Source organism: Rattus norvegicus, chromosome 11 (assembly GCF_021556685.1).
Source record: "Rattus norvegicus strain SHRSP/BbbUtx chromosome 11, alternate assembly SHRSP_T2T, whole genome shotgun sequence".
Taxonomy (NCBI): domain Eukaryota; kingdom Metazoa; phylum Chordata; class Mammalia; order Rodentia; family Muridae; genus Rattus; species Rattus norvegicus.
Genome location: NC_141544.1, coordinates 92,746,875 through 92,762,332, shown reverse-complemented (window position 1 = coordinate 92,762,332; position 15,458 = coordinate 92,746,875). Strand labels below are relative to the sequence as shown.

Genomic DNA, 15,458 nt, shown 5'->3' with positions numbered 1-15,458 from the left:
CAGGACATGGGACACTGGAGTGCTATGGAGATGAGGACGTGGGGACCTGGTACAGGGGCCACCCCACCGTCAGCATTACCAACTTTACTTAGCTGTGTTCTCTATAAGCAACCCCAAGGACAGGGCCCTGCCTCATTTACCTCTGTCAGCTCCTATAGCGTGGGCGGGGCTGAGCTCAAGTGAGGGCTGTGGAAGAGAATTACGAGCTCTTGTCTCAACCTTGCAGAACCCCGTGCAGTTTGCAGACTCGGACCGCGACTCTTCAGAGGGGGACTGCTCTGATGCCACAGTTAGGACCAGCAAGAACTACAGCTCTGCCACTTGGTGACCACAGCTCACTCGGCTCCAGCAATAGACCCCTCCCTCGTTCATCCGTCTGGGAGGTGTGGCAGGAACATGAGACTCGTCAAACCTCTGGGAAAACACCCAGAAGACACTGCGTCTCACGGAGCATTTCAATCAAGAATGGCAGGGATCTATTGTACTGAGTACGCCAACTACTGTAACATTGATATTTATTTTTGTTGGACATTTTAACACTTTGTATTGTAAAGAGTGAACTATATATGATACAGACACAATAATTTCTTTACAAAAAAAAAAAAAAATAAGGAAATGTTGCTCCTAAGAGCAACTTGTGGGACCAGGTGTCACTGTCACTTGAACACGGGACCGGATCCTTCATCCATGCTTGAAAAGCTGTAAGGAAACATGTTGAACGTTGAAGACACAAGCCAAAGGGAACACAGCCACACTAAGTTCAGCTGGCTTGTCCGTGTGAAGGATGGAAAGACCTGGAAGTTGAGCGGTCTCACAGCACCAATGCCTTGGAGGGCACGTGCTTCTTCCCCTAGCAGGAAGAAGCACACAGAGCTACAGCTGCACATCTGGAAGCCATTTTGTTTCTTGAACGTTGAGCAGAACCTGGTAGTAAGAGCTTCATCAGCATCAGGTCCCACCCTTAGCACATGCTTCCCCTTCAATGCCGCCATTTTCATGCCCCTGGCCAGAGTGGTCTTCCAGACGCAGTGCCATTTCTCCTAGGTAGCTTCCTTTCTTTCCACCTGTTAGCCACTTCTTTTAGGAAGGGGAAAGGGTCCTGAGGGGCACAAAGGGGTAAGATGAGAAGAGCATCTTCTAGTGACATTAGAAAAGCAAGCCTGTAAACACCCTTCTCAAGATGGCTCTGTTCAGCTAACTAAGCAAGACGGTGCGACCCCTCTCTGACCCAGGTCGTCTACCTCCCGGAACCACACTGATTCACACACGAGGTAGCTAGGATGTGTGTATCCAGTGTCCAATCCCAAACCGTCTTTGTTTTGTTCGTGATCTCATTCTAGCTTGGAAGCTTTGGTGGCTGTCTGTCAATCACTGTAGCATAAAAGGCAAAGTTAGCAGCCCGTAGATGACCCATCCCCATTTGTTAAATGCTATCTGTAAATTACAGTGGGTTCTGTTTTTTTATTTTTTGTTTGTTTGTTTGGTTTTTATTATTATTATTATTCTGAATCACTACGGTTTTCTTTAGTTGGGTTAGGAAATCGGTAGAAGGAGCAGCTGATGCTAAGCGGGAATTAGAATTACTCTGGTTTCTCGAAAGCACACGATTCTTCCTGTGTCTAGAGTCCAGGTCTATGAATGATACCCTGCATGCTTTGTGGGGCTTTGGCTTGAAGCAGGAAGTGTCTCGCTGTCCCCAGAGGGCTGGGTCACAGGTGGGCACCACCACGCGTGGGTTAAAGATGTTTCATCTAGAATTTACATACACCCACGCTGGCCCGATTCCTGTCTCCCGTGCGGGCTTCTGCATTGCCCTGCACTGGCTGCATTCCGATGTTGCATCCTATAAGGATGTTAGGTATTGAGACATTCCAACCCAAATGGAAACAGTGGCCCTGCGGCGGGTGTCACTCACTGACTGTGTCAGCCAAAAGGAAGTGCAGGAGGGGCTCGGAGCCAGTCTTATGTTAGATCCCTCCTTTGTTTACACTTTATGTTGAAATGTTGATTTTAAAATTTAGTCTATAATTCTTAGCTCATGGGAAAGATGAAGGAACATGTACTTAGAAAGCAGTATTGTTTTGTTAAATTATTCCGTTTTGTATGAACTGTAGCAGGACTACACACAAGAGCTTAAGTTATGGCATTATTATTATTGTTTTTATTGTATAGCGTCATGATTTTCTGTTGACCAGAAGGTGTGGCTTATGATATAGCACAATGACTGTTCATTGCTAATCGTGAATTATTATGGACTTCTGTGGTCCTCAGTGAAGGCTGGGGATGGAGCCGTCCTTTGGCACTGCCAGCGTTCCTCAGTGTTTTCCCTGGTCTCCTGAATACTGCAGCAATGGTCTGAGGAGGTGTGCTCTGCCCTGACACCCAACAGGTACACTGTGATTTTTTTTTTTTTTTTTTGGTTCTTTTTTTCGGAGCTGGGGACCAAACCCAGGGCCTTGCGCTTCCTAGGCAAGCGCTCTACCACTGAGCTAAACCTCCAACCCCCGATTTTTTTTTTTACTTGATTGTAAAAGCTCCTGAATATGCAGATGACCAAGTAGATGACCAAGTAGTTCAAAAGCTTCAAAAGTTATAAACTTTCTTAAGTGTCTTAGACATAAAATCATGGGACTGTAATAGGCAAAAAGAGATTGAATGGTCAGACGGCAAGACAAAGAGTTTCTGTGAGGACTCATGAGGGAGTTTCAAGGGCGGACAGCAAACCAAGCCATCATCCCCTTCCTACTGAGTCCCACAGAATGGGAAGAGTGGAGAGACTAGAAGAGATGTGCACCAGCAGGACATGCTTGACTGCCTCAGGTCCCTTGTTCCTTAGAATTAAAACTTTTCCTGTGCACACAAAGCAGGAGCAGCTGTCTGTCCTGTGCACACCGTTAGTGACAACAGTGAGCTCTGAAGAAGCTTCTGCTGCACCTTTCAGTGTCCTTCCAGAAAACCCACCCAGTACCTCAGCCTTCGTCAGCATTCTGCATTCCCACCCTGTCTGTGTATCACACCAAGGCCACCTTAACTGGAGTCACCGTGATGGGATGCCACAATGTGCCAGGAGTGTGGTGTTGATTCCAGCCGTTCACTGTGGCGTCGAGATGAGAGTAACATCCACCTTTTTTGTGGTATAATTATTGTGGTTTCAGAAAAAAAAAATGATTCTAAGCAAGGTTAAAAGGGAAGAACAGTCCCTACCCCACCCGCCTTGTAGGAGCCAGGAAACCCAGGCTGTGTTTCCTTTAAAGCATTAGTCAGAACCTCTCTCGGAGGGATCAGGAGACTTAAGAGCCAATTCTTCAGTGCTGTTAGATGCCGCCATACCGTGGTGCTTTGAGAATCCTTGCCAGTCTGGTTTCAAGCTTCAAGATGAATATCTGCGTTCTTTGGCCGGCTGTTTTTGACTGACTACTGAAGATGAGTTTCATTTTGTATTGCAGTCAAGCACTGGATTTCTCTCTCTTTCTCTCCTTTTTTTTTTTTTTTTCTAGATCACATCCCTAAGTAAAAAACCCTCTTAAAATAATAGCCTAGCACAGTAATGGAGAAGCCTGTGTGCACTTTAAATCATACCCCACCTTCATCAAGTTCAGAGCTGGCTAAGACTGGGGTAGACTCTGCCCAGGACAATGAAGATGATGTTTTAAGGTGACCTGGGTGGCCTGCTTGAAAACTATTTAAAGCCTCTAGTTGTACTAAGTAAATCCCGGAATTAAAATCGTTTTGATCAGTAATGTCTAGTGCTTATTCAGGGCCGTTGTGTTAATTTATTCCCCTGACCTGCCCTGGGTGATGGAGGGGATGGTGTTGGAGTTCCTTGTCACTAACATAGGCTTGTCAGTGCTCCCACAAAGTAGCCCTGACATCTTTTCTGGAAGAATGTGTTCCTGTTGATCCAGTGGTTTACTGTTTGTTTTTTTTTCCTTATGCCCTTATGTCTCAAATGTTTTTGATTATATGTTTTTTAATTCTTTGAGAGATTCATACACGTAAACAATGAGCTATGATCATATTCACTCCGTACCCCTCTGTATCCAACCTAAGCCATCCTCCTGCCCACTTCAGGCTTTTGGATTATTGTTTTGGTAATTCATCAATAAAGTCACTACCACCCAGGTATGCGGTGCGTATGGCCATCCACTGGAGCAAGGGACACTAACCACGAACCACTTCCACAAAACCGTGATTCCCCTCCCCCATAGCTGCCGCCTGCCAATGATTCAGCAATAAGGATAGAGCCTGGAGATCTCCTTCCAACATCAAATTCTCTTTTTAAAAAGCATTTCTAGGGGTTGGGGATTTAGCTCAGTGGTAGAGCGCTTGCCTAGCAAGCGCAAGGCCCTGGGTTCGGTCCCCAGCTCCGAAAAAAAGAACCAATCAATCAATCAATCAATAAATAAATAAATAAAAGCATTTCTAGCTGGGTGTGGTGGCACATACCTTTAATCCTAGTTCTGGGAGAGGCAGAGACAGGCAGACTCTGTGACTTTAAGGCTAGCCTGCTCTACATACAAGCTAGGCAGAGTGACTTGGTGAGACCCTGTCTCAATAAATAATGATAATAATAATAATAATGTCTAAGGGATTCCTCCCCTGCCCTATATACTATGTTTATTTCTCGAAACCAAAATACCATGTTCCACCCTGCACCACCTCTACCCTAAACACTGGTCTGTATCTGAACACCACATTGTTCCCTGCTGATCCGAGCTACAGTCTCAGAGCAGAGCACCACTCATAACTTTCTGGAACTGGTGTGCAAAGTATATATGCGTTGACCATTTGAGATCTTGCGTTCCCTGATGGGCAAGTACAAGACCAGGCCAGGGGTCTCCTTGTGGATCTACAAGGCCAGCAGGGGTACACCATGACAGGCAAAGACTGCAGTCCGACTGAGTAACCACCAACGGCATCTCTACCCACACTGGACTGTACGGAATAAGCACACTCTTCCCCGTCTGAACAGAAGGCTCAGGTGTGCGGCCCAGCCCGTGTCTCCTCCCGAGACGATGTGAATATCAAGACTTTTCTCCAACCTCAGTGTGGACCCAGTGCCTTCCCAGACAGCAAGTTTTTCTCTGCTGATGCCATAGAACGAATGTCCCAATCTGCTCACCTCCCTCCAGGCTGGCCCACTGGATTTGCTCATCTGCATGGCTCCATTGGCACAGCAAAAGCCTGTTCAAACAAGAACCAGCTGAACTAGGCTGCTAAGTGGAGGACCCGGGAGAGCCTAGAACTTTCTCAGGGACAGGTGGCTAAGAGCGTAGCTCTCAGAAATGGAAAGAGCTGGGTGAGACTTTGCGCAATGTCACATGGCAACAGTGTGATGGAAGGATTTCAGTCAGTACCACATCTGCAGATGGCAAGGCCACTCTACAGAAGCTTTCAGCAGAATCAGTCCTTCCCAGGGCCATTGTTCAGCACTGGGGATGGGTCAGCGGCATCTGGCCCAAGGCTGCTGTCCGGTGATCATGGTCCTTCTTAGCTACAAGCTAGAGGCCAGCCATGTGAGGGGGGTGCCATGATCACTCCACCCCAGTGGCTGTCCATCTCTAGAGTTCCACTTCCCAGAGGATGGGGGGACCCTGTGAGTCTTGTTTTCATGTATGTGTCTGCCTTCTCCCCTCCTCTCTTCTCCCCCCGCCCCTCATAATAATGTGAGTTCCTATTCATCTAGAGCAAATGAATTTCTTTCTACTACTTAAATCTCATTATGAACCCCACGTTGGCATCCCATGGTCTCAGCTCCTGCCCCCCCCCCCCTCCGCTCCATGTCCTTTTCAGATACCAGCTCTGGCTTTGTACTGAACAGCAATGGGGACAAGAATGATTATAAAAACAAACCAATGCATGAAATTAAACAAAAAGTATACCTTATGTTTTCTGGTCCTGTCTTTTCCTAAAGGGGATGTTTGTCCTATACACTGCCCTGCCTGGATGCCAGGGAAAGGCAGGCTGGGTTCTGCAGCCAGGATCCTACATTTCAGGGACAACCACTCAAGTTGTGGTTTCCATTTTGTCTTGAGTGTTCCCAGAAAGGCCTGGGCAGGCCCTCTGTGTCTTCCAGAGCATCCTGCTGCCCTTCCTGCAGCTTTCCTGTTACCAGTGACGTCACTCTTAAAGAAGCCAAGAGAGGGATACAGGAAGCTGGCATAATTCCCTCCGTCAGAAGTCTGCTGGGAGTGAAGAGCGAGGCTAGCCTTTGGATTGTACTTTTTCAGCCAGTTCTGCTCCCGTTAAGGGCAGTCGTAAGTCTGCAGTCTGCACAGACAAGCCTTATGGAATCTGCCTTCAGGGAGGAACATTTATGAAGATTAGGGAAACCTCATTTCTCGGGAAGTCATACCTGATAGGGCACACCTGAGCACGATCCTGGGGACACACATCTGGGGAGACTGAAAGGGGGATTTTAAAAGGCATGTGTGCGAACAGAAAAAACTCTGTCTTCTCTCTTTCCCTCTATTCCAAAGTGCTACAGAACCATTCTTCAAAGCACAGTCTCCACCTCCCCGCCCCCTCATTAGAATGCCTTCTTTTAAACAGAAACCTTTTTTTATTTTTATTTATTTATTTATTTATTTATTTATTTATTTTTTGGTTCTTTTTTTCGGAGCTGGGGACCGAACCCAGGGCCTTGCGCTTCCTAGGTAAGCGCTCTACCACTGAGCTAAATCCCCAGCCCCACATTTTTTTATTTTTAATGAAAGAAAAGCCATGATGTGGAAACTCACTCTCACTGTAGAACCTGAGAATACCCAAGAATTCGCACAGCACAGCGAGCCCAGAAAACCTCGACAAGGCTCTCAGCTGTGCCCAGACTTGAGACAAATGCAGACACCCACAGGTCTGTCTTAGAGCGGCGCAGTTCTGCTAGGTCCTTGTCATGAGTTGTTCCCACAAGGCCCAAGGCCAAAGAAGGATCAGCTCAGGTCCCACAGCCCAGCGCCCCAGCTGGAAGACACAAACACAGCTCTAAGTGGCCGGAAAACAGGTGGGCAAGCACACTCCCTTCTCCTCTTTGAATTAAAAAGTACAGCTATCCCTCAGCTGTTCTCAGCTAATGGCAAAATAAAAAAACATTCATAGGGTACACCGCTGACAGCCTCGTTTACTGACGCCAGACAGAAACTATAGACAGGCATTTGATTCAGATGAGACAGAGTGGGGAGGACCTTCAGATGGGAAGAATTTCCTCCCAACACATTCAGAACACAAAGCCGGCTTCCATTCATATTTAATCACGTTGAAATCAGTCTAACATCAAGACATACATGTGAGCACAAGGAGCTTAGCCATGGATAGACGTGTCTGTGGACAGGGGCACTGCAGGAACCATCGCACTTAAGCTCGTGTGAGACCCAGGCAGCTCTCGTCATGTTCCCTTGGCTTAAGGAGAGGTAGATCATCAGCAGGAAGGTAGAGAGGACGCTCTTCAACAGAGTAGCCGAGGACAGGGTTCTGTCTGATACGAACATCCGCAGGGTGCTAGCAGGAGCACACCTGTCATACAGCCTGCCCAAAACGGCCACTAGCATCTTCTCCCAAAACATCTCAGGGACTGGCAAGGGGCAAGCGTGACAGACACTGGATAGATGTTTCTAGAAAGCAGTTCATTTCACAGAACCTGCTGAACGGGACAGGACGCCCTTCTAACGGACCCCTGCACACACTAGAACACTAGAGCACTGTCCGCCTCATCTTCTGAGGGTAATTAAAATACATCGAGGACATTAAAAGGACCAGAAGCACAGTCCGGGGCCCTGAAAACACGGGGCGGCCCCCGTCATGCCTCCTTCCTGCTGTCCACACGGCCCTTGCTGCTTGCTTCACTCAGTGCCAGGTGCTTCTGGCTAAATTTTTTGATGAGCGTTCCAGGAACCAAAGCGACCATGGCGATGGCCAACAGCTTCAAGACAGTCTCCCAGGAGAAGAGGGCATCCAGAGAGGTGAGGGTGGACAGGATGGAGCCCGTCTGCACGCAGATGAAATTGTATGGGATCAAACCTGGAAAACGGAAAGTGGAGACAGACGGTCATCCCTGGGGCAGGATGGCCAGGAATTCAGAACAGGGAGTCTGACTTTCAACCCCTTCCTTTTCTCCCACGCTTCCTATACATACCTGCCTTACCCGGCAAAAGGCATCCAGATAGGCCACACAACTGTATATGCATCACAGTAAGGAAGATATACTAATCACACAGGGAAAAACCCAGTGAGCTGCCCTTTCCCGTGTGTTTTAGAGAAGAGAGGCAGGGTCATTTCTCATGGAAAGTTTTCCGTTTGCACGTGTACAAACTGCTGAGGTCTGCACACCTGCTTAAGGTGGGACCCAAGAGGCAAACGGGAAACGGAAGCCTGGCAACACGAAAATTTCACCATGCATTAAAATGTTTCAATCCCCAGAAATAAAACAAGTTTCTTCCAAGTACAGCTTTGTGTACTCTGAGAACCCAGCGTAGCACTGGACTCCAAAGGCCGGTCGCTAGACAGCATAACAATTCAAGCCTGCTTATATTTTCAGTAAAAGGACATGGAGGCAGGAGAATAGCAACAAATTCAAGGCCAGCCTGGACAACATGCTCAAAAATAAAAGCAACAACCAACACCAGTGAGAATGGCTAAGATCAAAAACTCAGGTGACAGCAGATGCTGGCGAGGATGTGGAGAAAGAGGAACACTCCTCCATTGTTGGTGGGATTGCAGACTGGTAAAACCATTCTGGAAATCAGTCTGGAGGTTCCTCAGAAAATTGGACATTGAACTGCCTGAGGATCCAGCCATACCTCTCTTGGGCATATACCCAAAAGATGCCTCAACATATAAAAGAGACACGTGCTCTACTATGTTCATCGCAGCCTTATTTATAATAGCCAGAAACTGGAAAGAACCCAGATGCCCTTCAACAGAGGAATGGATACAGAAAATGTGGTACATCTACACAATGGAATATTACTCAGCTATCAAAAACAACGAGTTTATGAAATTCGTAGGCAAATGGTTGGAACTGGAAAATATCATCCTGAGTGAGCTAACCCACTCACAGAAAGACATACATGGTATGCACTCATTGATAAGTGGCTATTAGCCCAAATGCTTGAATTACCCTAGATCCCTAGAACAAAGGAAACTCAAGACGGATGATCAAAATGTGAATGCTTCACTCCTTCTTTAAATGAGGAAAAAGAATACCCTTGGCAGGGAAGGGAGAGGCAAAGATTAAAACAGAGACTGAAGGAACACCCATTCAGAGCCTGCCCCACAGGTGGCCCATACATATACAGCCACCCAATTAGACAAGATGGATGAAGCAAAGAAGTGCAGGCTGACAGGAGCCGGATGTAGATCGCTCCTGAGAAACACAGCCAGAATACAGCAAATACAGAGGCGAATGCCAGCAGCAAACCACTGAACTGAGAATAGGACCCCCGTTGAAGGAATCAGAGAAAGAACTGGAAGAGCTTGAAGGGGCTCGAGACCCCAAAAGTACAACAATGTCAAGCAACCAGAGCTTCCAGGGACTAAGCCACTACCTAAAGACTATACATGGACTGACCCTGGACTCTGTCCCCATAGGTAGCAATGAATATCCTAGTAAGAGCACCAGTGGAAGGGGAAGCCCTGGGTCCTGCTAAGACTGAACCCCCAGTGAACTAGACTATGCGGGGAGGGTGGCAATGGGGGGAGGTTTGGGAGGGGAACACCCATAAGGAAGGGGAAGGGGGAGGGTGATGTTTGTCCGGAAACCGGGAAAGGGAATAACACTTGAAATGTATATAAGAAATACTCAAGTTAATAAAAAAAAAAAAAAAAAAAAAAGAAATATACAGAAAAAAAAAAAAAAAAAGCAACAACCAAGAACCCTTTACTGTTTAAGAAACAAAAACATGTACATCAGGCAAAATGGAGCTCGCCTTTAGCATAACACCCAGGAGGTGGAGGCAGGCAGATCTCTGTGAGTTCCAGGGTACCCTGGTCTACATGGTGAATTGACAGCCAGCCAGAGCGCCACAGTGAGACCGCCGTCTCAAAGAGAAATCTTAGGCTCAGTGTAGTGGGTGCCTATGGTCCAGGCACCTGGAAGGCTGAGGCAAAAGGACTGAAAGCTTGAGGCCAGACTATGCGACACTGCAAACAAAACAAATACTAAGTCAAAGTGCATTCTTAGGCCACCTCAGAGACCCAGTTCCTTGCTTCTGCAGTGTATCCGAAGCCTCTTCCCTGCCCTTCCCCTGAGCTGGTGGGCTGGAAGCCTGCTAACCTGTTCCTCCACTGTAGTGAAGTGGTGTGTGGGAGATAACGGTCAGAGCACTTGAGGTCACACAGAACTTGGCTCTCAGGAAGGAATTCTGTCTCCAGAGTCTCTCCACACTGGTGACGCTTCCATAATGACAAGCTGTTAAGCCCCATTAGCTGAGGTGCTGAGGTACTCAGCAAGCTGCTTCCACCAGAACTGTGGTCAGCCCTCTCCCGCTTCTCTCAGACATCCCTATTAATAACGCCTGCCCCGCTGCATGTTTGTTAAGTTGGACCTTAAACCCTGAGCGTCCTTCCCTCCGCACTCTAAGAAAGGTCTGGGCACCTCCTGTGGTCTCAGGAGGGTGGTAGTTTACTGCAGGGACACTCGAGATGAGAAGTTATCACTTTAACTTGCCAGTAAAGGAGGCCTGAAGCCCACGAGTCAAGAAACACTGCTCCTAACCCCAGCTCTAACCAGGCTTGCTAATGGCTGTGCAGTTCTCAGAAGGTCGACAGGAGCCTCCCTGACGCTGAGCCTCCCTAAGGCCGCTTAGCAAAGGGGCCAGTTGCTTGCTCTGAGCTAGACTTTCAGCCTGGTAGCACTTCTTGGAGCCAAGTCATGTGCTTTACAGAGATGAGCCTGTCCAATCCCAGTGCCCAACACATGCTGGGCACCTAAGAATCACTAAATGTGGGCGCGGGATGAACAATCCTTAACGGTTCCGCAAGTATTTGTATGGATTTCCAGAGGAGGTGTGACATCAGAGGGACGACCGTGTCGAATCCAGGCTTGAAGACGCTGTTCATAAACAAGCACATGGCCCCGTGGCAGATGACGAGGGCATTGCTGTCACCACAACACTACCCCACCCCGCCTCTTACCGATAAGCACTGAGAAGAAAAACTGCACGATGGGGATGTTCAGAATCGGGGCCGAGAGGTTCAAGAACCAGTTTGGTGTCATGGGGAAGAGTCTCAGAAACAGCAGGAAAAAGAACAGGCCGTTTCTGTTCTCCTCCACCTGCAGAGAGAGCAAGCCCAGCGTCAGGAGCAGAACGGGCTCTCCAGCAAGGCCTGGAGCTGGACAGCTCCTTCCCAGCTCCTCTCACGCTGCGCACGTAGCCCCCATACCACCCCCTGAGATATGGTGGCTCACACTTACACCCCCCAGCACTCAGGAATTCAGGAGGCCGAAACAAGAGGGTCACACAAGTTTGAGGTAAAAAAAAACTGGGCTGGGGACACAGGTCAGAAGTAAAGTGCTTGCCCTGTCAGCAATAAGGATCTGCATTTGGTCACCAGTACTCATGTCAAACAAGCCTGGAATCCCAGTGCTGAGAGGCAGAGACAGGAAGTCCCATGAGGCCTGCTGTGAGTTCTAAGCTCAGTAAAAGACTCTGCCTTCAAAAGCAAAGTAGACGGTGATTGAAGGAGATATCAGAAGTAAACCTCTGGCTTCCACTTGCGCTCTCACGTACAGAAGCCCGCATGCACGCGCGCGCACACACACACACACACACACACACACAGAGTTAAATAAAATAATCAATAAAAACATTTGTGCCTGGGAACCGGAGGAGTCAGAATCTTAACTCAAAGCCACAGAGCAGGTAATGACAAGAATTTGGCCACAGGTCTGTACTTCCTAAAGACATCAAAAGAACCAGCCCTTCCCAGCTCCCAGGTGGGGTGAAGGAACACTGTGGGAAATCCCGGCTCCACACTGCTCTCCGCCCACGGGCTGATGCTCTGGGACCCAGTGCTCACGTGCGTGTGGCCCCCACCTTACCTTCCTCTGCAGCAGGGCCACTTTATCAGGAAAGTAGGAGACGACCAGCTGTTTGCCGAAAACACTGGAAAGCAGGTAGCAGCCCGTGGCACCCACCGACGTCAGCACGCAGCACAGCAAAAGTCCGAGCCATGGCCCGAACAAGGCACCAGCCAAGACATTCTGCAAAGAGAGCAGCCTCAGCCACGGAAGCATCCACCGGCTTCCAGGGGCTCGTCCTGGAGCCTGTGTGTTAGCTCCAGTGGTTTCCACAGCTCCAAACCCAAGGCCCATTCTAAAGAGGTGACTGAAACGGGACTAGAGCTCGGTGGGCACTGGCAGGCTCACAAAGGAGTCCTGTGTAGACATTGCCTGGCTGTGGCAAGGGTTACAGGTACCCTGCCGCCCTTGGGGCACCAAAGAAAAGGGAATGAAGCTCACAAGCTAACGCTGTCCAGACCATGAGTAAACCTTCAGTAATGCACGGGAAACGCTTTGTTTCTCATCTGATTGGTAAGCTCACACTGAGCCTTCACTCGACAACAGCTCTGACTGACCTAATTTCACAGAGATGACGGAGTTAATTAATACTTCCCAAATGCAGTTTGGCTGGCAATTATCATGCTGCCTCAAAGCACAGGATCCCGGAGAAAGCACAAGGGAAAAGCCAAGTAGTCTCAGCGATCGGGAGGCTGAGGCAGGAGGATTGCTCTGAATACAAGGCCAGCCTGGGCTAGAAAATGAGTTCCAGACGAGTCTGTGCTACAGACAGAGTGAGAGCTCATCTCAAAACATAAACTGGATAGACGGGGCAGCCTCTAAGGTTGCTTTCCCATGTTGTGGAAGACCAGTGTTTGGTTCCCAGCGCCCACACTGGGTGGCTGACAACTGCCTGGAATGTCATTTCCAGGGCGATCTGGTGCCGTCTTCTGACTCTTACAGGCATCCACACACATGGACGCAGTCGTGCACATAAATAAAAACAAGCCTTTTAAAATGCATTAGCAAGTGGATGAACGAATGGGCGTAAGTAAGCCAATGAAGTGGGGGGGACTCAGCAGTGAGGCCGGGGCTGCAGCACACATTAACCACTGGACACGCCAAGCAGTCCTCGCCATACCCTGGGCACTGTGCTATCTCTCCCCCATCCTAGATGTGACAGACAGCCTCACAACCAAGCTCACACTAGGCAGGACTAAAACGCACCCCAATTCTGTGTATGCAAGCCCTCACTAACCGAGGCTACATAGCACCAAGTAGTAACTGGCTCTTTACCCTGTAGCAAGATCGACCCTCGGGGGAAGTCAATCCAGGGTCAGCCCTAAGGACTCAGCGGAGCCTGGATAGAGCTAAACAGAATATAGTGTAGAATATGACGCTGAGGAGGAGAGAGAGGCAGGACAGTAGAAGCTTGGAGTGTCAAATAAAGGGGTTTCTGGAGGAGCGGTCACATTTTACAGAACAGAAAGCTCAGCCAGAAAGAGGGCAGGACACTGACCAGGAAGCTGGAGCCAGGGATGGCGAAGCCCTGTTTGTAGAGGTAGGCACTGCAGAAGAGCAGGATCACATAGGCCTGGTGCTCTTTCCGGTACTCTCGGAGGACCTCGGCGAGCTCCCGCAGTTCTGCTAGATCTGAGGGGAACCACAGTGACCTAGGGGTTGGAAAAGCGGGTGGAATTGTGGATTCCAGAGAAGCCTGGTGCCTAAGAAAGTTACAGATGAGTCTTCTTTACAGAGCAAGTTTGTAAACACCTCATCTGGCCGTCACACACAGAAAGAACTCAAGATGACTGCTGACCCAATATAACACGACAGAGGCAGATAGGAGAGCCCTGGCATGGGAGCAAGAGCCCTGGGCTGACACCCTCACTCTGCTGTGTTCCTGTTGTGTGACCTTGGAGTGATCGTGGGCCTCATTTTCCTTGCCTAAAAAGGGTCTGGTGCTGGATAACCACTAAATTCCCTCTTTACTTATTTAGGGGTTTTAAAACGGAATCCCATGCTGAGCACAGACTCCAGCACTGATTAATGTCCTTAGTTTTGTTTTTTTTTTAATCTTATCCAAAGACACGAGAATATTCATCTCCAGACAAGTGGGCGTCATCATGAACTGCCTTTCTTTCAAGGGGATCCCTCCCAAGCAAACAGAACTATTTAGACAGCACTTGCCCCAGATGTACTAGGCAAAGCAACTATTTCGTCATTTAAAAAGATTCCCCGTGGAAGCATATCTCCCATCATAATAAATACAGCTTTCTTGATAACGCGGCAGGCTGGAGGCCAGCCCTTCCCAAGAGCCTCCCTCTTCACTCTGCTCTAGGCCTGGTTCACTGTATCCCGTCCAAAGGTCACGGTGCAAAGACTACCCTGCCTCTGCCATCTCAACAGTTTTCGCCTCCAGCAGAGATAAACTGTGATCAAGCCCTCCTAGTCCTTGTGAGTACCTGACATCCACAAGAGAGCTTTTCCAGCTCCACTTAAAAACAGTGGTAACTGAGAACGGCTCTCCTAATACTCGAATGCCAGTTACATCTCCTGGGAAGGCAGCAACGTGCCAGACACACTCTATGCACTTTGTAAGTAGTCAGAAGCAATCGGAAACCCGACCTGCAAGTCTTCTGCCTCCTGACTCGCCCAACTGTCATGGGAAACAGAGTCAGGCAGGAAGAGGGCAGACTGGATCACAGCCCGGTCACCCGAAGTCCGGGCTGCACCTCTGAAGACTGGCTGCTGTGGTAAAGTAGGTTGAGGAAGGAGATGCCCGGGGCAGGAAGGCGACCGCGAGGGCAGAAAAATGCAAGGGCCCCGCGACATCACTGCCAACCCTCCGACCTCCGCCCCGGCCGCCACCCGGTGTCCTCCCTTCTCACCGGCCTTCGGGCTCCCCGGCCGACCCCAGCCTCGGCCCTAAGGGCAGCCGCGTGGAGAGCAGGTATAGCGCGAAGGTGCAGCCTCCGAATACCAGGAGCAAGCCGAGCAGCGCGCGCATGCCGCGGCCGGGCCGGAGAGCGCGCTCCCCGCGTGGCAACGCAGAGCCCTCCCCGTGCGCCGACTGGGAGGGCGGAGCGCGTTCCTGAGCCCGCAGGGAGTGGTCCTCGCAAAGCCCCGCCCTCGAGCCGCTGTAGGCCCCGCCCCGCCAGGGACTAATCACTCTAGTCGAAAGTGCTACCGCCCTGCCCTACCCTCCGGAACACCTCCAATGCTGCCCCTGTGACAGAGCTGGGAGTTCTAGGGGTGAGTCGTGAGCCCGCCACTCCTAGCTTGCAGCATAGCGGTCAGTCTTGTCCACGGTCTGTCACACAAAGCAAATGTAGCCAACAAATGTGAAACTGGCACCGTAATGACCACCACAGAAATAAACAAACGCGCCTTATATTCAATACCAGTAGTGTGCTCCTTATCCTCAGTCCTCATAAACACATTTCAGTGTGCCTTAACGGATGAA

General features: G+C 49.4%; 2 protein-coding genes across 5 annotated transcripts in view; one reads left to right on the top strand and one right to left on the bottom strand.

Moving 5' to 3' along the window:
* Positions 1-5,886, top strand: part of Map3k13 (mitogen-activated protein kinase kinase kinase 13) — a 144,395-nt gene extending 138,509 nt beyond the window's left edge. Inside the window, 1 exon segment of one of the 3 annotated variants that reach the window (NM_001443859.1) lies at positions 227-5,886. In NM_001443859.1, coding sequence (NP_001430788.1) covers positions 227-328 — 102 coding nt within the window. In that variant the 3' untranslated portion in view covers positions 329-5,886. 3 annotated transcript variants of the gene reach the window in all.
* Positions 5,887-7,227: 1,341 nt separating this feature from the next.
* Positions 7,228-15,067, bottom strand: Tmem41a (transmembrane protein 41a). 2 transcript variants are annotated; one of them, NM_001100805.1, is given in 5 exon segments: positions 7,228-8,013; positions 11,128-11,266; positions 12,035-12,196; positions 13,512-13,665; positions 14,884-15,059. In NM_001100805.1, coding segments are annotated over 5 exon segments (795 nt in total). In that variant the 5' UTR covers positions 15,003-15,059; the 3' UTR covers positions 7,228-7,792.
* Positions 15,068-15,458: the final 391 nt, after the last annotated feature.